The 26,897-nt window shown below is 48.9% G+C and overlaps 1 protein-coding gene across 1 annotated transcript; it reads left to right on the top strand.

Annotated features, from left to right (window-relative positions):
* Nucleotides 1–5,936: 5,936 nt before the first annotated feature.
* Nucleotides 5,937–12,989, top strand: RRM2 (ribonucleotide reductase regulatory subunit M2). Its single transcript, XM_006197104.4, has 10 exons — nucleotides 5,937–6,140; nucleotides 6,226–6,300; nucleotides 6,650–6,793; nucleotides 7,018–7,134; nucleotides 7,613–7,746; nucleotides 9,525–9,619; nucleotides 9,735–9,868; nucleotides 10,728–10,832; nucleotides 10,916–11,029; nucleotides 11,108–12,989. Exons 1-10 carry the CDS (start codon nucleotides 6,033–6,035, stop codon nucleotides 11,258–11,260), a joined length of 1,179 nt encoding a protein of 392 aa, XP_006197166.1. The 5' UTR covers nucleotides 5,937–6,032; the 3' UTR covers nucleotides 11,261–12,989.
* Nucleotides 12,990–26,897: the final 13,908 nt, after the last annotated feature.

Genomic DNA, 26,897 nt, shown 5'->3' with positions numbered 1-26,897 from the left:
ACTCAGGGAAGAAATATAAATGTTTGTATGTCCATATTCAATCTCACTCATAGTCAAATACATTCAGATTCAGACAAAGAAATGTAAGTCTCCATCCATGAAGACTGATGGTCAGGATGCAGAGAAAAGGCCACTCCCAGACACTGCCAGCGACGGTGATTGGCCAACATGCTAACAGGCAGCTTGTTGGCACTTCTCTAAATTTCATACATTTACACCATTCGACCCAGTAACTCTACTTCTAGGAAACACGAAGACGTCCACTGCAGCGTTGTTATAACAGTGAAAAACTGCAGCTGGCCTTCATGTTTATTACAAGAGGCTCGTTAGACAAATTATACTAATGGCAACTTATATTTATTACTGCTTTTGATGTTCTGGGAAGTTTCATGAGTGTTTTACACGTAACAACTCAAATTAATCCGCACAACCATCCTATGCAGTAGGTTCTAGATATGGTTATTATGCCTGTTTTACTACTGGGGAAACTGATGTTCATTAGCCAGTGGGGAAGCCGGGAGTCATAGTCTAGGTTTAAGACCTCTAAGCCATTCTGTCCCTTCTTCCTCATTCTTTAATTCAACCAACCCACTCACCAGCACCGCCTCCTTCCTCCCCGTCCCCACGCTCAACCTGACGGCCTAGGAGGGCCCCTCGGACAGAATGGGCAATGCCTCGGAGCGATGAGGCAGCCCTACAACACACCAGCCACACCAGGCTGCAGAAAGTCGTCAAGGGGCCGCCTGGGACAGGCACGCGCTGCGCCACCGGCCTGTGGGAAGATGGCGCCCTTCAGCACGATGTCATCGGACCTGGCTTGTTAGGACGGGCCTCAGGTCAGAACGTCAGGGGACTGACGCTTCAGTGGGACTAGGAATTAGGCCAGGAGGCCCAGGGGCTTTGTTGAGACACTTGGGCCGGGTTCTCCACTCGAGCCTGGCCCCGATTCGTGATGGCCAGGAGGTGCCACAGGGCCCTCTGGCTGGGGTGCTAAGCGCTGCTTCTGCTTTGCTCACCTGCACTGAGGAATTCTCTGGTGGTGGTGGGGAGGAGACAGAAGAGAGACGGGGAGAGAAGGAGCTGGAATAGTGACTCCAGGGCTGTGGGTAAGTGAGGACCTGGAAACAAACCGAAATAGGAAACTAAGAAAAACACATTGGAGTAATGGAAGTTTTATATCCCAATGAACTAAGAGACGTCAGCTAGGCTCACTAAGTGGAAAGGACTGAACTAAATATCCTACACCATTTAATCCTTAGGTTCAACCTGTGAGGTAGAAATTATCACGCCCATTTTATCAGTAAAGCAACAGGCTCAGAAATATCAAGTGACTTGTCCAAGGTCATCTCAGGTCACGTATTCAGACCTGAATCCAGTGTTGGTCCTTCTATTGCACTACACCGATCTAGTCTACAAGCACTGACATCTCGGAAATGAATCATCAGGGCTTTGTAGGGCTGGTTTTCCTAGGTTTTGCTTCTCTTTCTCCTAAAGTTATTATTTAGCTAAGGTGGTGGCTGGTGAGAGAAGCCTGGGGAGCTTCATCTCCGTGCTGGAGCTGACCACGCTGTTCCTCCCCCTCAGTCCCCTACTCACTCACTAACGGCAGGATTTGCGTCCCGTTAGCATAGGTCGCTCTATGTCTACCAGTTCAGAATAACATTAAACATTAAAGCTGGCTGCACCCCCATTCCTCAACACACACACCCCCCACTGTACTTAGAAGTCAATATTGCAGCCTCCTTATCCAGGGAAGAAAACTATTAGAGAAGAAATTATTCCGAAACAAGCCAACTGAAAGCTGAACTTGGTAAGGAAATAAATTAACCCTGAGCCTGCAAAATCATGGCCTTACGTTCTGACTTATTTGTCTCTTTTTCAAGTCAATCTGTGGGAAATCCCCTCCTTCAGACAAAGCCTGGGAGGGGCAGAAACATAGCCTTCAGGGGAGGGGACCCAGGTGAAGGAAGACCGGAGGAGGCCTGACAGAAGAGCAGGGAAAGGCCCTGCTGGGAGGAGGAAGGGAAAGACAGGGCCCCCGCACAAGATGGTGTGCTTCCACAGGAGGAGATGTGGAGAGAGAGGTCCCTTGGCAAGCTTTCTGGGGTTCGCAGAGGGACTGGAGGGCACAGGGAGGCTGACCTAACCCCACCCTCAGCCCACTGCCTCGCTCCTGAAATCCCTCAGCTAACAAGTCACACTTGGGATGAAGTATGGTGTCTTCCTGCTCTCTGAGGATGCTTTTTCCTCAACAAAGGGCTCTGAGCACCCTGAAGGTCTGAAAAGGGAATGTCAAGTTCAGAAAGAGAAAGGAGACGCTCTGGAGCCACACAGAGATTAGCTCAGTTTTGAGGAGGGTTGACCTTGCTTCCTAGTGGTTGGGAAACAAAAGAACTCCATGGAGGGAAGGGCTGATGGGTTGCAGAAAGGAAATCTCATAAACAAGCTGAGGGATAGCCACCCAGTGGAATATTACCCAGCCTTAAAAAGGAATGAAATTCTGACACAGGCTACAACATGGATGAACCTTGAAGACATTATGCTAAGTGAAACAAGCCAGACACAAAAGGACAAATATTGTAAGATTGCACTTGTATGAGGTCACATAGACAGAAACTAGAACAAGGTGCCTACAAGAATGGGAGGGAGGAATGGGGAGCTAGTGTTTCATGGGGACAGAGTTCCCATTTGGGATGATAAAAAGTTCTGGAGATGGATGGTGGTGATGGTTGCATGCTGTGAATGTGCTTAATGCCACTGAATTGCACACTTGAAAATGGTTCAAATGGTAAATTTTAGTGAATGTGTATTTTAGCATACCCACAAAAAATTAGCTAAATCTAGTAAAGCTTTTAACTCTAACTTCCAGTTTACAGTAAATACAGGGATTCGAAGAACAAGTTAAATGACACTGAAGACACATCAGGCAAACACAAACTGCAGGACATTCTACAAGAAAACTGGCCTAAACTTCAAGAAGTCAATGTCATGGGGGAAAAAAAAGTGGAGGAGTTGTTCAAATTAAGAGACTACAAAGATACAATAACCAAATGTAATCCATCCATTTAATAGGATCCTGCATCAAAAATGAACAAACAAAAAAGGCATATTTGAAATGACTGGGAAAATTTGATTATGGGCTAGATATTAGGTGGTATTAGAGAACTAATGTTAGTTTTCTTAGGACTGAATATGGTATTGCAGTTATGTTAGAGAACGCCCTTATTTGTAGGAGCTGCATGTTGTAATATGCTGAAATATCTAGGAATGAGGTGTCCTATCTACACCTCGCTTTCCAATGATCCAGAAAAAACAAAAGCCTCACACACCATAGAGGGGGAAAAAGCAAATATGGTAAAAGAGAAACAACAGTTGAATCCTAGGTGTTGGGTGAACACTGTAGAACTCTTTCCATTTTTCTCTGTGTTAAAAACATTCTTAATAAAAAGTTGGGAGAGGAAATTTCTAGCTATGAAGTTTAAGGAGCTGTGTGACTTTGGGCAGTCTCCTTGCCTCTCAGGCCTTAGTCTCATCCGAAGAACAGGGCTAAAAATACCTACCTCACACTGTCGTCTGGATTAAACGTGTAAATCACCTGGTCCAGGTGCCCAGTGGCTGGGGCGTTATCGGCATTAGTATTATTAGGACGGTCCCCAGCATGGTGACTGAATAGAGTGATCAGTGGCTTTGGGAAAATCACTTGAGCTCCTCGGGCCGCAGTGACTGTACCTGGGGGTGGGTGAGGGGCCCCTTAGAGGTCACCACACCGGCCCGCGAGCGACGGTGGACAGGAAATCACCCGGGGTCCGGCCGCCGGAAACGGGGGCGGGGCTTGCGGTGGCCGGGGCTGGAATCCCAAAACCCTGGATGAGCGCAGCCTCTCGGAAATTGGGGGCGGGGCCTGTCTCACGGACCAATCGCGGAGTAGCTGTCAAAACGGGCGCCAGGGCGAAAATGGGACGATCCTGGGAGGATCCCAGCGCTCAGCGCTGGGCGGCTGTTGCGGCGTCCTGTCTTCCGGTGACTGGGCCGCCTGGTCGGGCCCGACCCTTCCCTCTCCGGTACGCGGACAAGAGAGGAGGCACTGCAGACCAGAAGCCTGGCCCGGCTGTCTCCACCCGGCCTGACCGCCCAGCAGAGCCACGTAGCCTTCTGCCCCTGCTTCCTCCTTTGTAAAGTCAGAGCAGTAGAAACCCGATGTAGGGGAGGACAGGGCATGCCTGAATGACTCAGAGGTGGGAGGCGGTGAAGGGGAGGATGGGTGACTTTTCCCCCTTGCCTCGTGGCAGTTCAACAGAAAATAAAGTCATAGTTTCTGGTTATGCTTTATGGTTCCTGTACCTACAGGATATAATAGGAACTAAAGATAAAAAGCACATGGTGCCTGGGACAGCAATCCCAAGTATTTCAAATACTGATTACCCGAAACTGGCATGTGAATTGGGTATTAAAGGATACCAAGGAATTATTGATAATTTTGTGAGATGTGATAATGGCTTTATCAGATATAAAACTCCCAATAAAAACATCCATTTCATGGAGCTGCATGCGGAAGTGAGGTGAAATTGATGTCTGAGGGTTGCTTTAAAACAAACAATCAAAGACCAAAGTTTCAGTTGTTGCTTCGTCTAAGAGATGCGATTGTCATTGATCTTTCTTCTGAGACTTGAAACTACTTTAAATAGTATGCAGTACTTTAAGAAACAGACCTCGTTAGGGAGGGTATCTTCCCTACCCCCACCTATTTAAAGTAGCATATCTTGAAATCGAAAAATCAAGTCTCACTCAGTGACAGCCCTGACTGTGTGGAGCTGTTGGAGCTTTTCCTGGTTAATCATTTCTTGCCTGGATCTTAACACTTCTTTTTCTTCAATTATTTCTGGCGTTTTGCCACGTGCAAGGCAAAAGTCTATGGCAAATCTGAAAGACCGTGTACAAAGTAAAATGAAAACTGTTACAAAGTTCATGTCTCCACCCTCACCCCAATGGAGGTTTTCAACCCTCTCTTCAGGCTCTCTGATGCCCAATAAGCAGTAAATGAATTCCTAGTTCTTCAATCATTCTCTGAACTTTTTCTCAGGAATTTTTGCTCAGTTTGCAATTTTTAAAACAACGTTGTCACAGAGGACAGTGGTCTGACATCAGACACGATTTCTGTGGGAAACTGCATCAAAGGCCCTCTCTCTGTTATTAACTTGAAGGTTTACAAAGGACTTCGCATTTTACATGAATTTTCTCATTTAATCTCATTTTATTAGTAATCCCACAGGTTAAGCATGGCTACAAGTCCCATTTTACCAAGGAGAGCGCCAAATTTCTAAGTCAAGGGACCTGTCCCAGTGACACTGCAAATGCACCCTGAGATTCTGTAGCCCACAGGCCCTAACCATTAGGCAGTACGGTCACCACCGATCACTCCACAAATCTGCCCGACCTCAGGGACCCTGCACTCCCACCCAGGTACACGTTATCTAAATCGTCGCAGCAACGCGTTTCTCTTGCGGCCAGGGGCGTTTTACAGGCATTTGCACCAACCTCATTTGCAAAACCATTTGCCCGGAACCGCGAAACGGGTTCGAGAGACGTTTTCGGAGAGGTGGGGCTCTGTGGGGTGGGGAATCCTCTCCCGCTCTCGGGCGGGCTCCAATCGCGTTGCTTCATTCAATCCCAAACCGTTCCGGTACAAGCGAGTGCCCGCGCGCGCCAGGGCCACCAAGACGCTCAGGGGCTGCAGTCTTTGTCCGATGGGGCCCTCAGGGATCCCGGCAGTGGAGTCCCCAGCCCGTTCTGCGGCCCCCAGAGGCCTGGGAGGTGTAGGTCCCGCGAGGGTCCCTGGAGGGCAGGGGCGGAGGGTGCTCCCGCGCAGCGCTTGAATCTCCTACGTGAGGCGTGGCCAGCGGCCGACCTCCATCCAATGGGGAGGCGGCCACGCCCACCGCGCGCATCTCCGGGATGTGTTAAATTCCCGGCGGGGCAATGTAGGGGTTTCCAGGATCCGCGCGCAGCCTCACCTGTCCCAGCCGCACGCCGCCATGCTCTCCGTCCGCGTCCCGCTCGCCACCATCGCGGACCCGCAGCAGCAGCAGCAGCTCCAGCTCTCGCCCCTGAAGGGGCTCAGCCTGGCAGACAAGGAGAACACAGTGAGCGCTCAGGGGCGCGGGTCCGGGTAGGGTGGCGGGGTCCTTGGGGACACGGGCATACTCCTCACCGCGGGTCTCTTTGCAGCCCCCTTCCCTCAGCGGCACCCGGGTGCTGGCCAGCAAGACCGCGAGGAGGATCTTCCAGGAGCCCACCGAGCCGGTGAGTAGGCGCCCTGGGGGCGCCCGGCGAGGGGGCGCTGCAGGAAGGCGGTGCCAGGAGGAGCCTGCTCTTGGCGCCAAAGCCTCATTGTCTCCGCTCAAACCCTACCCCCTCCCGGGCCCGCGCTCCTTTCCCGCCAAAGTGTCTCTTCCCGGTCATTTGCTACTTTACACATCTGGGTATTTCCTATTATTTCTCTCCTATGAGCCTGCTCTGTTACAGATAGAATACATGTATGACAGCTGACACACGTGAAATTTCCGAAAATTAAATGTACTTTGCCTGAAAAAGGAGGCAATTTCCTGGATCACCCTATACTTAACATCTTCATTACTTTACCCCCCAACAGAGCCCTAAGCTGCTTACCCCCAGCGTGGAGGATGAACCACTTCTGAGAGAAAACCCCCGCCGCTTTGTCATCTTTCCTATCGAATATCATGATATTTGGCAAATGTATAAGAAAGCTGAGGCTTCCTTTTGGACAGCTGAGGAGGTAATCAGATTTGGGAACCAGGAGACCTAAAAGACAGTTTCAGCGTTGCCCCTAACTCTTAAGAAAGACCCCTGCAGTGGCGGATATTACTTGTTTGAAATATACTTTTCTTTCCTCTTGTTCCCAGTGGGAATCCCACTGAGGATGTTAGATTTAAAGTTTAAGAATTATGCCTACGTGTGAGGTCCTTATGCTCGAATCCCTTGTGAACTTCTGTACTTCAGGTGGATCTTTCTAAGGACATTCAGCACTGGGAAGCCCTGAAGCCTGAGGAGAGATATTTTATTTCACACGTTCTGGCATTCTTTGCAGCAAGTGATGGCATAGTAAATGAAAACTTGGTGAGTTTCCCAAAAAAAAAAAAAAAAGTCTGCTTTTGGTCACTTCAAAGATTTAAGAGAGAACTTTCTTCATCTTTTGAGTTTTTTTCATGTTGAATGTGTATATATCGGTAAGCTGGTATTTATATTGCACGGCACTTCCTGTTGTATAACATATTTTGCAGTTATTTCTTATGGTGTTTTTCCCCCAACTATAGGGAAATATAATGACAATGTTAAGTGATAGTAATAGATACACAACCCTTGTAGCTATGATATTTGCTCTCCTTTCTGTGGCTTTGCTGTTTTCATAATTTGGTTTCATATGTCTTGTTGAGTGCATCCTTCTTGCAGTGAATTAGAAAAGATTGATTTTCTATTATATACATAGAAACAAACCTTCTAATGGTACCAAGGAGGAAGTGTGAGGCAACCAGTGTTCACTGACTGAGCTGCTGCTGGTAGACTTTCCTTAAGCTGAATTTTGTTTTACCACCAGGTGGAGCGGTTTAGCCAAGAAGTTCAGATTACAGAAGCCCGTTGTTTCTATGGCTTCCAAATTGCCATGGAAAACATACATTCTGAAATGTATAGTCTCCTCATTGACACCTACATTAAAGATTCCAAAGAAAGGTGAGTATTTGGATGATACACCAACATATTTAGGACTTGCTAGATGTTACTTTCTGAAATCACATGGGGGTAGAAAAATGACTCTAAAATGACCAAATCAAAGAAATTACTAGCACCCATGGTTGTGTCTGCTCTGAAAAAGAGGCTTAAATTCACTTTATTAGCCAATCACTTGAAAAACAAAAGTTATGAGATTATTCCATTTTTGGAGGTGGAAGTGTACTGTTGAATGTCCAATCTAATGCTCTCTGAAAAAACATTCCTAGGGGGTCTGTATGGTGAGCTACAACCTAGGTCTGATAGTTTTTACTTGTGGCAAATCTGTCAACCTACACCATGAGGCTGGTGCAAGGTGCAAAGGGGGATGCAAAGTAGAAGATCACTTGCCTCTTAGGGAGCTTGTAACATAACAGAAAATAAGTCCTAGGAGTGTAAGTGGAGAGCTTACATAATAGCACAGAGGCAGCAGTGAAGCATGGGATTAATTTAGGCACACAGCTATTTCAAATGATAGTTTATATTGGGGGATAATAGAGGAAGAATATAGGTGGCTTAGGGCCTATTTTACATTTTGAAGGTTGGAGAGGGAGGAGAGTTAGGAATGGCGTTTGAGTAGTGTCGATACTAAGGTCGACTTGAAGATAGCAAATGTGGAACAGAAGTGGCAAAGCTGATGAGTAGGCTCTTGTAGATTACCTGGAAACGTATGACGAGGGAAAATGAGTGGCAACGTGAAAGGTTAGCAGGATTGAGGAAACTCTTTGGGGGTAAAAAGATTTGAACATGTTTGTGGGCAGAAATGAAAAAAGAAAGTTAACGTCAGGGGGTGATTGGGATAAATGACCTTAAAGGGTAGGATCAGGAAGGCCTGGCGGGTAAGCTTTAAAAAACTAGAGAGGCAAGACCTAGGTTGACATGGGAAGAGTATAAAAGGAGCCCAGTGATCTGATGACCTTGGTCTCAGAAAATGAGGTCATCTGAGAAGGGGCAGGCTGGGGAATCAGTTGACTCCCATGGTGGGCACGGGGATAAGCTGGAGGTGGAAGGGGGTGATAAGGAAGACCCAGGTAAGTGTAGGGCCAATCAATTTGCTTTTCTGACCTGGGATCAACATTGTAGCATAGAATTACAGCAGGAAGCAACCTTGGGTTGTTTAGTTTATTGGCTTTAATTATTTCATTATAAATGTGGCATTTGTGGCCCAAATAACTGACACAGTGTCACAATGAGGGGTTGGGGCATCTAAGTGGGTCATGGTCCGCATAGCTTAAACAGGCTTAGCAGCTAAGATTTTATGGTACTTCAAATTTAAAGAAGATAGGGCCTGTGAACCTTGCCATGACCTGGACTTGAAATCCTTAAGCCAATAAATGCTCTTGGTGTCATAGACTGAGTTTTAGTGTTACTAGTTCTTGGGCTCAGTATGAACCAACGAATAACTAAATTAGTATTAACGTAAACCAAATAAATGTTGAGTTTTTTTTTTTAATTTTGGGGAAGAGAGTGGAGGTAATTAGGTTTTTATTTATTTTTAATGGAGGTACTGGGGATTGAACCCAGGACCTTGTGTGTGCTAGGTACGTGCTCTACCACTGAGCTATACCCTCCCCTAAATGTTGAGATTTTTGAAAACATCATAAAGGAGAAAGCAAAGCAGTCAGAGGAAAACATTTCAGCGTGAATCCCAGTTTGGCCTGAGTCCCAGCGCTCTTACTGGAAGCCTGCGATAGGAGGTCTTTGCGGGCACTGCTGATGTTCTCTGGGTCTGTGTCTACCAGGGAATTTCTTTTCAATGCCATTGAGACGATGCCTTGTGTAAAGAAGAAGGCAGACTGGGCCTTGCGCTGGATTGGGGACAAGGAGGCCACCTATGGTAAGGATGCCTTGGCCCTATTACCTCTGAGCTCCGTTGTCTCATGATGTTACTGGTTTGGGGTCCTTCCTCTGAACACAGATACTCACTGGAAATGTTTTGGCATTCACTCTAGGAGAACGTGTTGTAGCCTTTGCCGCAGTGGAAGGAATCTTCTTTTCTGGTTCTTTTGCATCAATCTTCTGGCTCAAGAAGCGAGGACTGATGCCGGGCCTCACATTTTCCAATGAACTTATTAGCAGAGACGAGGTGAGTCTAATTCAAATGACAGACAAACCTGCACCTCAAACACGTACAGCTTTCGTGTTCACCGAAGGGAACCCAAGAAGTCAGATTGTCTTACATGCACATTTTAACGCTTGGGTTCAACCATATGCATACTTGCCAGAGAATGAAATCTTTTAAATAATATACTGAAATTATTTCGCTCATTCTCAGTCTACATAGGTATTGCCCTATAGGTGATGGAATTTTTTAAGGGATGTTTTATAATTTCTACCAGTCTTCTGTGTGATTCTACTGTACTTCAAAGTTAGTTGGTAAGCATCCCAATGAAACGAGAATCCATTCTGGTCCATTGTAGGTCTTTGAATGTAGTTGGACTGAACTGCAGAAAGTAAAGGTGCCCAGACAATCTAGTGTAAATCCCATCAGCCTTACTCGGAGTTGAACGTACTAAGACTTGCAGACTTGATTCGCTTGAAATTGCATTACCGATTTCCTGAACGCTGGGTTGTAAATCTGAGGACTAACTGGCCTAGTCAGTTTTGCCTTTACCTGCTAAGAGTAGTGGCAACATTGGGAGCTCACAGCTGCAGAGATAAAGTGCTTTCAGTGCAAGTTCTGTCCAGTCCTTCGCCACCACCCAGAGCAGCAAGGACCAGACCTGGCCTCCTGTCATCCAGGGGGCAGCCGTGAGGGCTTAGGTGGGTCTGAGCCTGCCCAGGTGTCACAGCAGTTGAGTCATCTTCCCTTCCAGAGTTTAAGTGCTTTTAGTCTGGCCATGCAAGATGTATCAGGAAAATGCAGAACATCAGAAAGCAAGTTCCCCTTCCACATTAGTGATAAAAGTGCTGGTTTCATAGTAATCTTAAACCTTTCCTTCTAGGGTTTACACTGTGACTTTGCCTGCCTGATGTTCAAACACCTGGTACACAAACCTTCGGAGCAGAGAGTAAAAGAAATAATTGTCAATGCAGTTAGGATAGAACAGGTAGGTGATGTGTGGGGGTCTCGTGCTTGCTGAAGGACATCTTTATGCTGCTGTTTTACTAAGAAGCTGTATTTGGTCCCTAGGAGTTCCTCACAGAGGCCTTGCCAGTGAAGCTCATTGGGATGAATTGCATTTTAATGAAGCAGTACATTGAATTCGTGGCAGACAGACTTATGCTGGAGCTGGGTTTTAGCAAGGTAAAGTATCGCGTGTAGCCCTCTGGTTCTTTTTGAAACTGGTGTTCTGTATTGATGTTCTGCTGTGAACCTTTTCAGATTTTCCGAGTAGAAAATCCATTTGACTTTATGGAGAATATTTCACTGGAAGGGAAGACTAACTTCTTTGAGAAGAGAGTAGGCGAGTATCAGAGGATGGGAGTGATGTCCAGTCCAACAGAGAATTCTTTTACCTTGGATGCTGACTTCTAAGTGAACTGAAGATATGCTCTCATTTTGCTGATTTTTCTTTTTTTCCCTTCTCACCAAAAGAGAAAAAATCAGCTACTTGAAGTGTATCAACTAGCTACACCATGAATTATCCACAATGTTCATTAATGGCATCTTGAAAACTGTGTAGCTACCTCAAAATCAATCCTGTTAATGCTAGCGGGGTCACCTAGAATGAAAGCGTAGACAAAAGGCTACTTGGATTCTTAAAAAAGATCTTGCCCAGGTTTGGCTTTTGCAAGCAGGCTGGCTCTACATGGCTTCACCCTGGCTCTTAGCAGCATTCTTGGCCTGAAAGTGTGAAGACTCGAGCGAGTTTGTTCCAGCAGGATTAAACAGTAACTACCACAAGGCCATAGGAAGACATCAGAATCCCTGCTTCAAGGCAGATTTTAAAGTTTACTTATGATTTGTATATAAAACTGGCACTTTACACACAAATAGACAGAGTTTGTACTGTAGGGTAAAGGCTTGATTTAACCTAAATTTGTTGGTTTCTACACCAAATACAAAGTATTCTATTTACCACTTATGGGAGCCAATTCTAAATTTACTACACCTGCACTAAATTTACTAGGTGACCAGACTAGGTTAAACCTGTGTAAACTAAGGATGGTATTTCTATGCTTTATTTTCTTTAATGAATTGAAGTGCTTTTTAAAACTCAATCCCGTGCACACCTAGGTATTAGTAGTGGGCAAGTGGCACCACAGAGAACACAAGTTGGTTTTGTATTCTGTAGCCCAGGTCCAGGGATGAGAGATGAGGGGAGAGGAGACTTAGGTCATTGGGAACTGAAGTGTGATCTGGGCTCACTGGTAACCTGGCTATGTGTGGCAGTATCATTTAATTCCTCAAATTCTTATGTCCCTCAATTTCAAGTTAGTATCAAAGATCCTTGAAGAGTCTTCTTAGCTGGGATCTAAGATACTAGCCTTGTAAATTGGTTTTCAGATCATCCTAAATGGCCCACCTAAGATCTTTCTCCTATTAAGTGGGAAAATCAGGACTGAAATTGCCTGTCCTAAAAGTTGAGTGTTTATCTTCATGTTGTTAAACTTGTGTGTAAGTAGGTACTGTTGACTTAATCCATTTATACTTTACTACATGTCTTGAGTTAGAAAAATTTGTTACTATATGTTTTTTTACTATCCGTAGTTCATACTTTGAAATATATACCCAGTATTATTTTGCAGTTCATAACTGATTGAGAAGGTATTGTTCAGTGCAGTTACCTCTAGGATTTGCCTAAATCTGAGCGTTAACTTGCTGCATTGCTAAACTTCAGTAGAAAACTAGTGTTGAGTGAGTAATTAACACTTGTTCCAGTCACATGTTAGCTTCATAAAGAAGTATAAACTTAATAGGAATATTTAAGAGAGCTAGTTTGAATCAATCTGCCTTTTTGTTCCCTGCCCCCCTCCTCCCACCCCAGAAAGCTGAGATGTCACATGGAAGGTCATGCATGATACACATCGGTCCTTTGGCCATGTTTGTTACCACATTGTGTTGTGTGTTGGCTGACTGACCACTGGCTTGTTCTGTTGTCAGTTTTCTTCATTTATTGTATAAATGGTAAAATAGTCAATTTAAAAATTTCTGTAACAGGGGGCCCCTTTTTATCTTTTAAATTATTGTTCCAGAAAGTTAATCCAGATTATATGGTCTGTACACTTGTGCAACACAAAAATGAATAAATAAATAAACTTGCTACGCGTTCGTCATCAGGTGGAGGTTGGAGGCAGATTTTGGGATTCTTCCTCCCATTAGCTGTGTGGTAGAATTAATGTCTGCCAACTAGGGTTCAGTTTCTTAATCTGTTTAAAGGGAAACAGATTTTGTCTAAATCATTTCAAAGTCTTGAGTACTGCACAAGTGTGAAATGATTTACGTAAAACTGCTTACGTTAGTCCCTTGATAAAATGTGCATTTCAGTTCAGGAAGAGAACAACCAGGAAGTATTTTGTAAATGCCAAATGAGTTCATTTGCTGTCAGTTCTGGGGAAGGGGCCTTCCTCGTGCCTGTTCTGGCACAAAGTATGTGGGAAACAGGTGCACTTGAAGGCTGATGCCCCAACTCACTCAACACACTGCACATGGGGTTTGAGTTTTATTTATTATTGAGTTATTTACTTATGTTATCTTGGTGGGGGGAGGTAACTAGGTTTATTTATTTTTATAGGAGGTCCTGGGGATTGAACCCAGGTCCTCACGTATGCTAAGCAAGTGCTCTGCCACTTGAGCTATACCCTCCCCCTACACATGGGATTTGTGAAGCCAGGATCGAGTGCATTCAATTTGCCAGCAACCTTGGGTGAGCCACCTGGGGCTGCCTAGCTAGGGTTTCTCTTTGCTGTCTCTCATCAAACTGACCTATGGGGGCTCGGGTTGGCCCCTCTTGTCTATAAATGCCCTTTCCTGGACCAATCCCACCTACCTTTTAGAAATATTCCCAAATTAACGAATTATTCATTATGTGTCCCCACTTGTGATGTGCAGTTACTCAAATGGTAGCTGCCTGGTCAGGCCCTGCTGTAGGCATTGGAGGTGGGGCAGAGGACAAAGCACACCCCCCCCCCCAAGTGCATTTGAAGCTCACTCCTCAAGGAGGAAGCCGGGTACATAAGATGGTGATGCAGCTACAGAATCAAAACAGGGAGGGTGCAGCGGAGGACGCCCAGTGGATAGGGGCGTTGAGGAGCCTGCTTGTGGGTTGCGGAGGTGGGGACGGGATAAACCTTACTGATGGTCATGCTGCTCCTGCCTCCCTGCTTCAATGTGTTAATCCTGTTTGTCCTATGAAGGAGGATTTCACTTCAAAGGCACAGGTTTTATCCACTCCCTACACAGCCTCCAAGGATTAGGCCCTCAGGGAGTGATGGGTGGGTGAGGTTTGGGCTGTATTTTGGGGTGGATAGGTAGAAGTGTGTTCTGTGTCCTGGAGGAATCTCACTGGGAACTCTGCACCCCAAAGGTACTCAGTGTCATCTGATTCCTGGTGTTGGGTTGATGACATCTTTGGGTACTTTACAGGCAGCCATGCTCTAAGGATCCTCAACTCTTAGAACAGCCTCTCTGGTGCAGCCCATGGTCATGTTTTTTCTTGCCATTCACCTCTGCCAGCTGGCCTTGCTCTTTATTATTTTTTTTTTAAGGGGGAGGTAATCAGGTTTATTTTTATTCTTAGAGGAGGTACTGGAGATTGAACCCAGGACCTTGTGCATGCGAGGCATGTGCTCTATCACCTGAGCTATACCCTCCCCCTCAAGCTGGCCTTGCTCTTAAACACACCTCCCTGCGTCAGAGTTAGTGTGGTCGGACCACTGAGTCTGAATTGCCTATGGTATTAAAGACTCGGGCCCCATCCCAGACCCACTGAATCAGTCTTGGGGTGGAACTAGGGAGCCTGTGATTTTCACGAGTTCACTTTGGGAGATTCTCAGACATCTGAGAGAGGGAGGGGGTAGACGCCTTATTCAGTTCAAACCAGTGGTTTTCAACTCAGTGTGCATCATAATTACCCATGGTCTTTAAAAAAAAAACCCAAGGCCTGGACCCAGTTTCTCAATTTTAACTGGATGTGCTTTCTGATTTGGGCTCCAGATGTATTGAGCCCCAGGACTTAAGCTCATTACACCCGAGCCCAAGGGTTCCGCTCTCTTGGTGTGGCCAAGCCTGGCTGCTGATAAGAGCTGTGAGAACCTTTGCCTGCCAGGCACTGCCTGGCCCACGATCCAGCCTGAGGAATGTTCCCGTGCAAAGCCGGAACTAGATGGGTATTTGTAAGCACCATCTGGCCAGGGAGCTGTTCGGCGGCATCGGTAGCTCTGCCAGTCCCGGTGATCCTGACAACGGTTTCACTGCAGAGCAAGAGTTTCAGCCCCTCAGTGAGTGGCTGCAGCTTTGAGGCAACAGGATTGCATGGCTTGGCCCATTCGAACCAGAGAAGACTTTCATAGGGCCTCCCCCTTCCCCATCCCCTTCTGTGGAGGGGGCTACCCCTCCTGGTGAACTCTGGGCACTCGGGAAAGAACACAACCAGTGGCGTCTCCTTGTCGTGACCTGGAGCGGATTTTTCATATCAGGATGTTTTAGGATGAGGGTGGTTCGGTAATCACAATGACCTTAGCTTGGCCCTGGAGACTAGAGGGGCTCCGGCAAGACGGCAGGCTGAAGTGCCCCCAAACCCTCCTACTTCAGACACCAACACGAACAGAATGGGGAATGACATCCTGAGAAGGGAGTTCCCAGGTGCTGGGAGCAAAGATGGTGATCGTGGGAGCTGTGCTTGTAGCTGCCCTTTAGAGCAGTCTGAGGGTGAAGGACCAGACACCCCCTTGGGTTTGGAGGGAGGGGTTGACCTGCACTAAGGGAGGGGCTAGAACCAAAACATCTTCACAAAACAGGCCCCTGGGCAAAATGGGAACTAAAGTAATTTCACTAGCCCAGGACGAGGGAGTTAATCTTTCTGGACTCTGAAAAAAGTCAAAACCCTAGGTTTGCACCTCCCAGATTTGTGATCTAGGAATTCATGGACAAACATACCCTCAGCCAGCTGCACGTGGTTCCCACAGGTGGGGCTCAGTCACGTTACAAAACATGCAGGGAAACCACGTGATTGCAGGAATGATGGGTGCAATAATGCCAAGAACTTCAGGTTAATAAGAAGATGGATAATATAATGTGATCAAAGGGAAAATATGAATCAAAACCCAAAGGACAGAACTATAAAGAAGTAATAGGTAGATTTTAAAAAGACACAGCTAGAGTTGCTGGGAATACAATACAACTGCTGGAATTCAAGCACTTAGAGCTTAAAAATATATCCTGTTTAGCAGGATTAGACACAGCTGTTGAGTTGGTGACCTGAAGGAATATCACCGAAGGAATTATCCTAAAGTAAATGGGAAATAGGAAAAGACAGGAAATGCCAAGGGTTGAATTAGAGTGCACATTTCTAAGGAAAGTTTTAATAATGGAGAGAACAGACAATGTCAAGGAGGTAGTGACTGGTAATTTGCCAAAGGTGTCTCATCCTCACAGAGAGTCCGAGGATGCCCCCTCCTCCCATGTCCACGGTACCATCAGGGTGAGGTTCTGGGGCCAGTGTGGGTGTGATTGTGTGACCTAGTGCCTGTTATTAATGTGAACAGTGCGAATTTTACAATTTGGCCACACTGGCCTGGGAACAAACATGACGAGGGGTTGAGACCTGGATGGTAGCAGGTGAAAAGACATGGGGGACTGGTTCTAGACACATGCTGGTGTGGAGAGATCCAGGCCCTCCTAGTTTGGAGGTTGGGGCTGAGCCTGCTGGGTGTGGTTTGATCTGAGAGTTTAAAGGACCTGCCGGAGGTTGCCTGTGACTCCGAGAGGCCCTCCCTGTACCCTCTGAATTGAGTAGAGATGGTGGGAGAGGACCTGGCTCTGACAAGGTGGGATCTGCTTTAGGATTGGGTAGGGCCTTGGAAATGCTCACTCCCCCTTGCACAAGAGCCCACTGACTGACCCTTTTTGCCCGCAATCAAAAGCCCCTTGACCACAGCCACTGGAGTTCCAGACTGCTTGCAGGACCTGGTTACTGCCAGCCAGAGCCACACTTAGGACTTGCATTTGGTTTGGGCTAGGGGAATCCCTGTTTTACTCCGGGCCTTGGAGTTCAGGGTACAGAGGGTTTGGGGCTGCTGCAGCCATCTTGTAACCATGAAGGCAAGCCTGTATTGAGAGTGGGGCTCACACATGGGAAAGGAGAGCTGATTGACAGAGAAACAGGGTCCTCATGACTTCATTTTCTGGATCCAGCCATGCCTGAATCCCACACCCCAGACTGTTCACTTAAGTAAACCAGTGAATTCATGGTAACTCACAGCCCTGAGTTCATCTGATCCACAGTCACCCTGGGGCAGGGATGATTAGACCCATTTTACAGATGTGGCCAAGAGGCACAGGGAGGTAAGATACCTTGCTGGAGACCTCATGAAGATAAACAGTGGCCAACCAGGATGAGAACTCAGGTGCCCTGGCCCCATGGCCACACTTTTGTCCCTTTACTGCTTGGGGATTCTTGCTCCCCTTTATGAGAGAACGGCTACCCAGGCCTCCATGCTGGTCCCGAGGAGGCAGCTTCTGGAGCTGCTCCTGCTGCTCAGGGACCCTTGTCAGGGGACCGTGTCCTCGCACCCCTTGTCCTGCTTTTCCTGTGTGCCTAGCATGGTGGGGAGGCTGCCCTCTGATTTGTCCCTGCCGCTGTGGCCCTGTGGCCTGCCTGGGCAGGAGCCTCCCCATTGTCTGTAAATCAGAGAGCATCATCACTGGCCCAGGCTTTGGACCCAGGGAGCCACTCCTGACTTGGTGATGCGTGAATCTTCCAAATAAAGTCACAGGCCTGTGGCATACCACACGCTGCCCCAGGAAGGCTGAAGAGAGAGCTAGGCACTCAGGGAACCCCCAGGAACCCCAGGGTTAGTAACTGGGTGGGTGGGAGCAGTGACTGACCTCAGAGGTGAGATAGGGGAAGGGTCCACCTGTTTCCAGAAAGTGCCCGGAGCCAGGCTGCCTGTGTGAGGTCTCGCTGGGCCTCCCTGAGCCTCCCCTCCCCTTGGGGTGGGGTGGCCTCTCCTGCAGGACCCCAGGACATGCTCCTGCTTTGCAAGACATGCAGATAGGTGCTGGGGGCTGGTCCAGCCTCCTCTGGGCTAATCCCACTCGATTTCCAGTCGCTGAGCTGCACTTCCTCATCTCAGTGAGCTGTTTCTTTCTTTTTTTAATGGAGGTACTGGGGATTGAATCTAGGACCTCGTGCATGCTCAGCATGTGCTCTACCACTGAGCTATATTCTCCCCCGCCTCCCCCAAGCGAGCCTGTCTCTAACAGTGCAGGGACAGCGGCAGCAAAACCTGGCTTTAGAAATTGTCACCATGAGAACTAGGTGACTATAGTACCTGCATTTTTTAAACAGCTTTATGGAGATAATAATTTCAATGTTTTTAGTCTATTCCCAGAGTTCTGTAACTATCACCACAATCCATTTTAGAAAAATAGACCCTGTCCCCATCAGAGTCCCTCCCCGTTCCCCCTCACACCTTCCCAGCCCCTGGGAAACCAACGATCAGTAGATTTGATTGTTGTCTCCATAGGTTTGATGTGGCACATTTTTGAGACACTCGGTGAATAGAAGTTATTAATGGAAAAGGCACTGAATTTTATTTCTAAGAGATCATTTAGAATGTTAGAGGCGGCAGAGAGGTGATGGGTCTACCTTGCAGAGATTTGATTTACATTTCAGAAAGCTTTTTTTCCCTTGGAAAAACATTTTATATTAAAAAAAAAAATCCCTGACATTGCCTGGAAGGGGAATGTCACTGAAATGCAGAGCCTGAGCTGGCTGGAAGACCTCCATTCCTTCACTCCCTGGATCATTAAACACGAACTGAGCCCTCCTCCCTCTGGGCTAGGGGAGGACCCACAAGGAAGGCCAGGGATCAGCAAACTAGGCCTGGGGACCAGATCTGGTTCACTGCCTGTCTTGTACAGACTCTGAGCTAAAAATGTTCCAAAATGTATCAAAAGAATAAGATTTCATGATACATGGAAACGATATGAAATCCACATTTCATCACCCAAGGATGGTTTCACGGGCACGTGGCCACCTCGCTAAGGCATTTTCTTTCAGGCCCTTTCTAGAAAGCATCTGAGTGAGGCATGACCTTGCTCTTAGGGGGCCTGTGGTTGAGTCAAAAGACGGGAAAGTGGATGGTCAGCAGAGCCAGCAAGTGCCCACTCAAGAGCCGGTCAGTGAATTGTCAGGAGGTTTCTGAGTGCATTAACTTGGCTAGGTAGGGCCGCCACGGCAAAGTGCTGCAGACAAGGCGGCTCCCACAACAGACACCGTGTCACAGTCCTCGAGGCTGCAAGTCCAAGATCAGGTTGTCAGCAGGTTTGGTTTCTCCCGAGGCCTCTCTTCTTGGCTTACAGGTGACTATCTTCTCATTTTGTGTCCTCGCCTGGTTGCCCCTGGTCTCTGTGTGCCTTTTTTATGTATATATATAAAAATATACCTTTTTACTTATATGTATACACCTAAGCTTCTACTTCTGGATTCCTTTATTAAGATAGATTTTTTTTTATGATTTCTTTTTTGGGGATGGAGGTAATTAGATTTATTTATTTATTTTCAGTTTTAAATTTTTAACAGAGGTACTGGAAATTGAACCCAGGACCTCATGCATGCTAAGCACATGCTCTACCACTGAGCTGTACCCTCCCTCTTCCCTGCATGTCTTAATCTCCTCTCCTTATAAGGACACCAGTCGGATTGGATTAGGGTCCACCCGTATGATCTCATTCAACCTAATTACTTCTGAGGGTTTGGGGGTTGGGACCTCAGCATATGAATTTTGGAGGGTTCTAATCCATCCATACCACCGAGCTAGTTGTTAATTAAAGCCATTACTAAAAACTACATTACATAAACTTACAGTTGAATAAATTATATTAAATAGAAATAAGATAAATACTCAAGAAGGCTGTCTTCATGCTTCTCAGGCTATGACGGCTGCTGAATCTGGTTGGTGGAAATAACTATACAATGGCGTGTTACTGCATGTCTCTTTACAATTCCATGACCAGTGACATCACTTTGGTAGCTCAGAATCAGCTTTGGTGGGAGTATTTACACTGTGGAAACTGATAAATGCTGCATCTCAGGGTCCCCTCCCAGAGAGCTGGTTGTTACTTACATCAGCACACCACAGATGCAGGGTGCTAAGCGCTGAGGCAGAGGCCAGCCTGGGCCCTGTGGGGCCCAGAGGAGGATGCCAGGCCTGGGGGAGTCAGGAAAGGTTTCATGGACCAGTGGATGCTGAGCGGCACCTTGGAGTATGTACGGGTTGGCCAGGTATGGAGGAGGAAGGGGTGACAAGGGTTTGCAAAGCCCCAAGGCAGGAGAGAGCACCTATATCTGGGGCTGGGGGGCGATGGCAGGGGGTGGTGCATGAATCTCCTGGTGGGAGAGAAGAGAGGAACCTCAGAGAGGAGTCAGGCGGGCCCTGGAGCACCAGGCTAAGGAGCTTCTGCTTGCCTGGGCAGTCCCAGGGAGCTGCCACAGGATGTGGAGCCAACCAGAGGGGGAGTGGCCAGGGTGGTGCCGATGGCTGGCTGTCAGTGCCTTTGTGGCTATGCCTGTGTGTGGAGTGTGGGTGCAGGGCCCTGTGATCTGCTTCCTTTGTGTCCTCTGCAGTTGGAAAGTTGTCCACGAACGCTTGCTGAACGGCTGAATCATCCCATTCATTTTGAAATGTCTAACAGGGGACTCTGCCTTCCACCTCCAATTAGAGGTAGAGCTGGAAATCATCTAAATGTTGAGCAGAAGGGGAATAGTTAAAATAAATTATGGGGTATCCATGAGGGAGGGTGTAGCTCAGTGGTAGAGCACGTGCTTAGCATGCCTGAGGTCCTGCATTCAATCCCCAGTGCCTCCATTAAAAAAAACAAATAAATAAACCTAATTACCTCCCCTGCCCCCCAACCCCCCCAAAACCAAAACAAAAGTTAGGCTATACTTTAAAAAAATTATGGGGTATCCATACAGTGGAATACTAACTGGCCATTATAAATGGTAAGTATGAAAGCTCTGTAGCAATTTGGAAAGCTGCTTGGAGAGTAATGGGAAACGGAATAGCAGAACATAAAATGCTACGTATACTGTGGTCACAGTGATATAGATGATACAGAAGTGCGTGTACATCTGGATAAAGATGGGCAGGATCACAGATGGAGAAATGAAATCAGTTGTCTCGGTGGTGGTAGTGAGAGAAGTTTTTCTTTCTGTTCTGTTTTTCTGTTTTAATTTTCTTGTCCTAAATATCGAAGAGCCCTTGCAGCAGCTAAGGGCAGTGCCTCCAGGCAGATGGCAGTTCTGGTCCTGGGAGGAGCTCAAGGCAGAGGGAACAGCCCTGGTGCCTGGAGGGCTGGGCCGAGACGGGAATGCCGGGCGCGTGGAGGCTGATGAGCTGGGGCTGCGTCAAGCGGACGTCATGCCACTCTCCGGGCTGTGTTGGTGGCCCACGTGTGCACCCGCTCCTCGGCAGTGGCTTGGGATCTAGCTGGGAACCGGGAGCCTGTTGGTTCTGTCTAAAGTGTTGGTGGGAGGCAATTCTGAAGCCCTTTTCAGTTCAGAGAACTGAGCCCAGCCAAGTCTTACTCAGCTGTGTACAGGCCGTGCTCTGGGGTTCAGAGGGGTGAGGTCCGCAGACGGCAGAACCGGACTTCAGGTGGGGTGTTGGGCCTTCCATCCCCCCACCCCCACTGTGTCCCCCTTGGAGCTTCAGAGAGCTAGTGCCACCCAGCCATGCTCAGGGACACATGTCATGGACTGGGCTAGGATGATGTCCCTTTGTTCATGTGGCCTCTCCAGGGAGACTGTCAACCCTTCCTGTGCAGGACCCATCTCCCTCCCATCCCTGGTTGCTGCCAGCAGAGGCCTCTGTGCCCAGCAAATGGAGGATAAATACTTGTGATGTTATTGAATGGAGGAAGCAGGTGTCTGCTGCCTGGTCTTGGAGTCAAGGGAGTTAAGGGTCCTGTGTTCCCAGGTCACATGAAGGAGGTGTGATTGGCTCCAGGGAGGGAGGGGTAGAGGGAGGGAGCAGTGGAAGAACCCGCTACATGTTCTTGGCAAGGACCGAGTGTGAAGGAGGGGAAGTTTGGGATGCCATTCCAGGACCGGAAGCTCAGCACAGGCGAGGCAGACATAACTGTTGGGAGGAAGGGTGAGGTGTGAGGCTGGGAGGCCATTAATTCAAGCCCTACTATGTATCCTCTCTGCTCCAGGTGCTGGGGCGACAAGGAAGCAAAAGCAGATGAAGCCCAGGCCCTTATGGAGATTGTGTACTGGCGGGGAGACAGAAAACCAACCAACTCACCGTTGTGCAGTAAGTCAGGTGCTCGGAAGGAAACAAAAGCAGGAGGAGGGGGCGGGGAAGGGCAGGTGCTCTTTCCCCAATGTGGACAGGGAAGGCTCTGTGAAGAACTGGGGGAGGAAGTGGGAGACAGACCACGTGGTTGATAGAGGAAAGCATGTTTCTGGCAGTGACAGTGCACGTGCAAAGGCCCTGCGGCAGGAACCTCTGTGGTCAGTGCAGCATGAGGGGTGGGAGTCAGGGTCAGATCGGCGGGGTCTGTGTGTGTGCATGGAGGGTCTGGTGGGGCCTTGTAGGCCCAGGTAAAGAGTTTGGGCTTTGTTACAGTGGGATGTGAGCATGAGAAGTATGGGATCAGCCTTCCCATTTAAAAGGAGCACTCCTGTTTCTGTGTGTCAGGCATCTGTTAGAATGTATCCATGGAAGCAAGAGACTCACTCAGAGGCTGTTGCAGCTGTCCAGGTGAGGTGATGGTGACTTGCATGAGGTGGGGGAAGGGGGGAAGGGCAGTAGTGGAGTGACAGGCACGGCCAAGTTCTGCCTGGATTTTGAAGACAGAGCAGGTGAGATTGGCTCAGGGGTTGCACGTGGGTGTGAGAAGGGAGTCAGAGGAAGCTACCAGAGCAGGCCACCCGGGAGGGACACATAAGAGCCCTGTCCTGGGCACATCACCCTTGAGATGCCTGTGGAGGGTGCGCAAGCATGTGCCAGACCAGCAGGTGGGAATGTGGCACTAGAGTTCAGGGAAGAGGCCTAAACTAGAGATAGCAACCTGGAAGCCTTTGATAAGTAGATGAGATTTGAAGTCATGGGGCAAGTGAACCCAGGAAGTGGGTGTAGACAAGGAGAGGGTAGAGGACTGCCCATGAGACGGGAAAAAGAGGCGCTTCCAACAAAGGAGGAGGAGGGCCAGGGTGGCCAGGGGAGGTGATGCAGGAGGTAGGAGGGTCGAGGAGGAGGTATGCTGGGGGCAGGAGGGGGGCCATGGATGAAGGTGAGAGGGTGGAAGGATGGATCCGGTCCCGAGGGCAGAAGGATGGGGAGGCTGTGAACAGCTGAAGGCCTGCACCTGCTCCCTGGGCTATTTGTGGGTGCCCCCGACTATTCCTGGGGGGCAGTAGAAAGTCTGTCCCCCCACCAGGGGCACCCCTTCCCCAACCTGGTCCTAGGCCCAGCCCCTGCAGGTCCCACCAGCCTCTGCTGTTTGGTGTGTGGGCAGAATTGGCCCCATGGCCCATCAGGCCTGCCTGCAGCGGAGTGAACATGTGGGAACCTGGGGACAGCCACGCACTGCCCCAGACCCTGGGCCACTGGTTTGTTCTGGGTCTGAGAGTCCATGTTCCTGGGAAGCAGCTCAGTTGGGGCCTGAGTGCTTTTATTTGGGGAGAGGACAGAGGGAGGGTGCGCAGGGCAGCATTCCTGACCTGTCAAGCTGGCACTGCCAGAACACCAGGCAGGAGCGGGGGGTGCGGGAGTTGGGCCCCCTGGAGGTTTCCCCGACCCTAGTCTAGGTTCCTTTATCTTTCTTGGGTCGTGTCCTTGGGAGGTGACATCCATGCCAGTGAGTCAGCCCACCTCTCCCCTGCCCCGCCCACCCAGCCCGCTGCAGTTACTGCCACCTTCTCTTGTCCTGTCTGGCCTCAGTTCCCTGCTGTCTGGCTTGCTCCCCACCTCACCCCTGACACTGTGTCTCCAAGACACCAGGACCTTTGCTTTCTCTTCCTTAACATTTATATGTTGCTCACCATGCACTATTCTAAGCATTGTACAGACTCATTCACTCCTCACAATATCCCTTTACAGGCAAGGGACTGGAGGCACAGAGACGTTAAGTGACTCGCCCAAGGTCACACTGCCAGTAAGGGGAGGAGCCAGTATTTGAGCCTGGGGCAGCCTGGTTCCAGAGTCGCTCTGAGCTTTCACTGCTGTCATGCTGCCCCTTTATGTCCCCTTTGGTTCTCACCTGTGTCCTCTTGCCTCTGTGATCCCACACCCACCCCTCTGGGGGCTCCTTCTCGGTCCCCTTTGCCTTCTCCATCCCCCCTACCCCCAGCCCCCTCCTCTGCCCTCTGCTTCTGCAGTTTTTTCCCTAGGGCCTCTGCACACCTATCTGTGGAATCGAAACTCTCTCCTTAATACAGGTTTTAAGTTCCAGACCCAACATTCAACTAGACATCTCCCCTTGGGTGTCCCACCGACACTTCCCAAACTACACTCCCAAGATGCTCGCCATCTGCCAGTTCCTTGCTCCATGAACGGCTGGCCCAACTAAGCCAGAGGACCTGCTGTTCCTGGTGTGGCCAGGAGGGGGAGCTGCCCACCCTCCCTTGTCCCTCACCCCCACCCAGTCAGCACCATCGGGCAGATCCACTCCCAGGGGCTCCCAGGCAGCAACATCCCAGTGCAGATCACGGCCGTCTCACCTGGATTATGGCCTCACTCATGGTCAGGCTGCTCTTTCCCCGTTGCCCTCCTCCTGTCTGTTCTCTGCACAGCATCCAGATGATCTTTTAGGAAGCACATCAGTTGATGTCACTGTCGCTACAGCCCTCAGGGTCCCCCTTGCCCTCACCCTGCAGGAGCCCAGGCACCTGCTGGCTTCACCAAGCCGCCCTGCCTGACCCTCACTGAGCCTTAGGGCTTCGCCACCTGTGCCTGGATCTCACCAACTTCTGCTTTTTCAGGGCTCAGCCTGGAGGTCGCTTTGCCATGGCGCTACCCAGACACATTGGTGCTGAATTAGGAGTCTGTGGCTTCCCTGTTCTGAGTGTTTATAATACAGGATTGTACCTGTCTGTCACTTGTCTTGTTATGGAAATGACAGGCCAGCCAAGAAACAAGCACCACTCGGAGGGTTGGAGTACTCAGATTTATTACGCCGGCGGGCTCAGAGGGGCTTCTGCTCCGAAGCTCTGAGCACCTCCAAGACGTGCACATGAGGTTTTATAGGGTTAATTACAAGTATGGGGCTATTAGCCAATAAGGTTCAAACAACAAAAAGCAAGGAATCAGTACACTGGAGCTTATCAATTTGGAACAGATCACGGTACTGACACTTGTTGAGCTTGGATTTACGAGTTAGCTTGTTAGCCCAGTAAACTGACACTAAACTTCAGATTTACGAGTTAGCCCGGCAGAACTTATATCAGTAAACCGACACTTATCACACTTAGATTTGTGACTGAGCTCGTTAGCCCAATAGACTGACACTAAACTTCAGATTTATGAGTTAGCCCAGCAGAACTCAGATCAGTAATCCGACACTTGTTGCACTTAGATTTGTGACTTAGCTTGTTAGCCCAGCTGGGCTTTTCCTTCACAGTCTGACCTCCCCATCGCCCTAGGTAGTGAGCCCCTGAGGGCAGGGATGGGGCCTACTGTCCCCATGGTATCTTCAGCTGGCATGTGGCACTGACCTGGTACTCTGGATTCTCTCAAATACTTATTGAACGAATGCATGAGTGAGTGAATGAATGAATGAATGAGGTAGTGAGGGACTGACCAGTGCCTTGGACACAGTAGCAGGGGGACCACCCTAGTGGGGATTACGGGAGGCAATGGTCGCGGAGGCGCCCGCCCCTGAGGGGCTGGACCCTTTCTTCCCTCTCCTCCCTCCCCCATCTCCCCTAACCTGGTGCCGCCTGAATGTCATGGCCGCCCCTCCTGCTCCTTCCCAGAGCTTCCTGGAGACTGTCCTATGACCGGAGCTTTGGGCTTCTAGAACCGAGAACCTGCACTGAGGCAGAATCCTCAGGACACGCGGCTCTTCCTTCCCCATGTGTCCCCAAGCTCTGGGCCAGGCTTGCTCCCTGGGTTCTTTAAAGGTCTGTGATGAGGTCTCACACCTACCTGTTAATGCGCCATTTCTTTCTTTTTCAGTTTTCTTTGGAACCTGCCCTTGTCCAGTTGTTCACCTGATGTGGTGGGAAATGAGTTTTAGGAAGCTGTTGACAGTACCGTTTGGCATCCCTGTGCTTCTAGAGATTTCTGGGGCCTTGGGCTGGGGCTCCTGCTGCGGACAGCTGCCTGCCTCCTCACGGCGGTCAGCTTGTGAGCCTGGCCACTTCCTCGCCCCAAACATGTGAGTGACCTTACGATCCTGGCCCTTCAGTGACCCCTAACAAGCTTCTCCGGCGTGTAGGCGGAATTCCTATTTTCAATAGCCAGGTTGTGGAGAAATTGTAGAGCTTCCACTTCCTTCTGAAAGGAAGACTTCCAGCAATATTTGTATCTTTGCTCCTGTAGAATCCAGGAAGTCGTCTTAGACCAGAGGAGGTCAGCAGGTGGAGTGCGGTCACCTAGGAGACGGTGCTGTGACGTCATGTGTCACTCAGTCCCACCCTCAGACTGAGTGCCCAGAGGGCTGGGCCGGCGGGGACATTCCTGGTCTAGTGGGGGTGGGGGTACGGGTGGGAAAACAGGGGCCAGGTCTTGAGGAGCTTTTGATGCCACGCTGCGGGATCTGAACTCTGTCCCTAAACCCACTGAGTACTAGCTGGGGAGTGACACGATCAGATGTGCATTTCAGGAAGGTCAGGGGTCATGGATGAAAGCTGCGTCCTTTCAGTCTTTTGTTCGTCTCACCGAGGCCTGGTGTCCACCTCACAGCCGGCACATCACAACGCAGTGGTCGCTCTTACTGTGCCCGATACATTCCAGTGTTTTCTACTCTATTCTCTTTCTTTTGTTTTTCTGAAAGT

The sequence above is a fragment of the Vicugna pacos genome, chromosome 15 (genome assembly GCF_048564905.1).
Source record: "Vicugna pacos chromosome 15, VicPac4, whole genome shotgun sequence".
In the NCBI taxonomy this organism is placed as follows: domain Eukaryota; kingdom Metazoa; phylum Chordata; class Mammalia; order Artiodactyla; family Camelidae; genus Vicugna; species Vicugna pacos.
Note: the sequence above shows the minus strand (reverse complement) of the source record. Positions and strands in the feature narration are given on the sequence as shown.

Coding starts and splice junctions, on each gene's coding strand:
- RRM2 (XM_006197104.4), top strand. CDS start 6,033: ATGCTCTCCGTCCGCGTCCCGCTCGCCACCATCGCGGACCCGCAGCAG. Junction 6,301..6,649: donor TCCAGGAGCCCACCGAGCCG/GTGAGTAGGCGC, acceptor ACCCCCCAACAG/AGCCCTAAGCTGCTTACCCC. Junction 9,869..10,727: donor AACTTATTAGCAGAGACGAG/GTGAGTCTAATT, acceptor CTTTCCTTCTAG/GGTTTACACTGTGACTTTGC.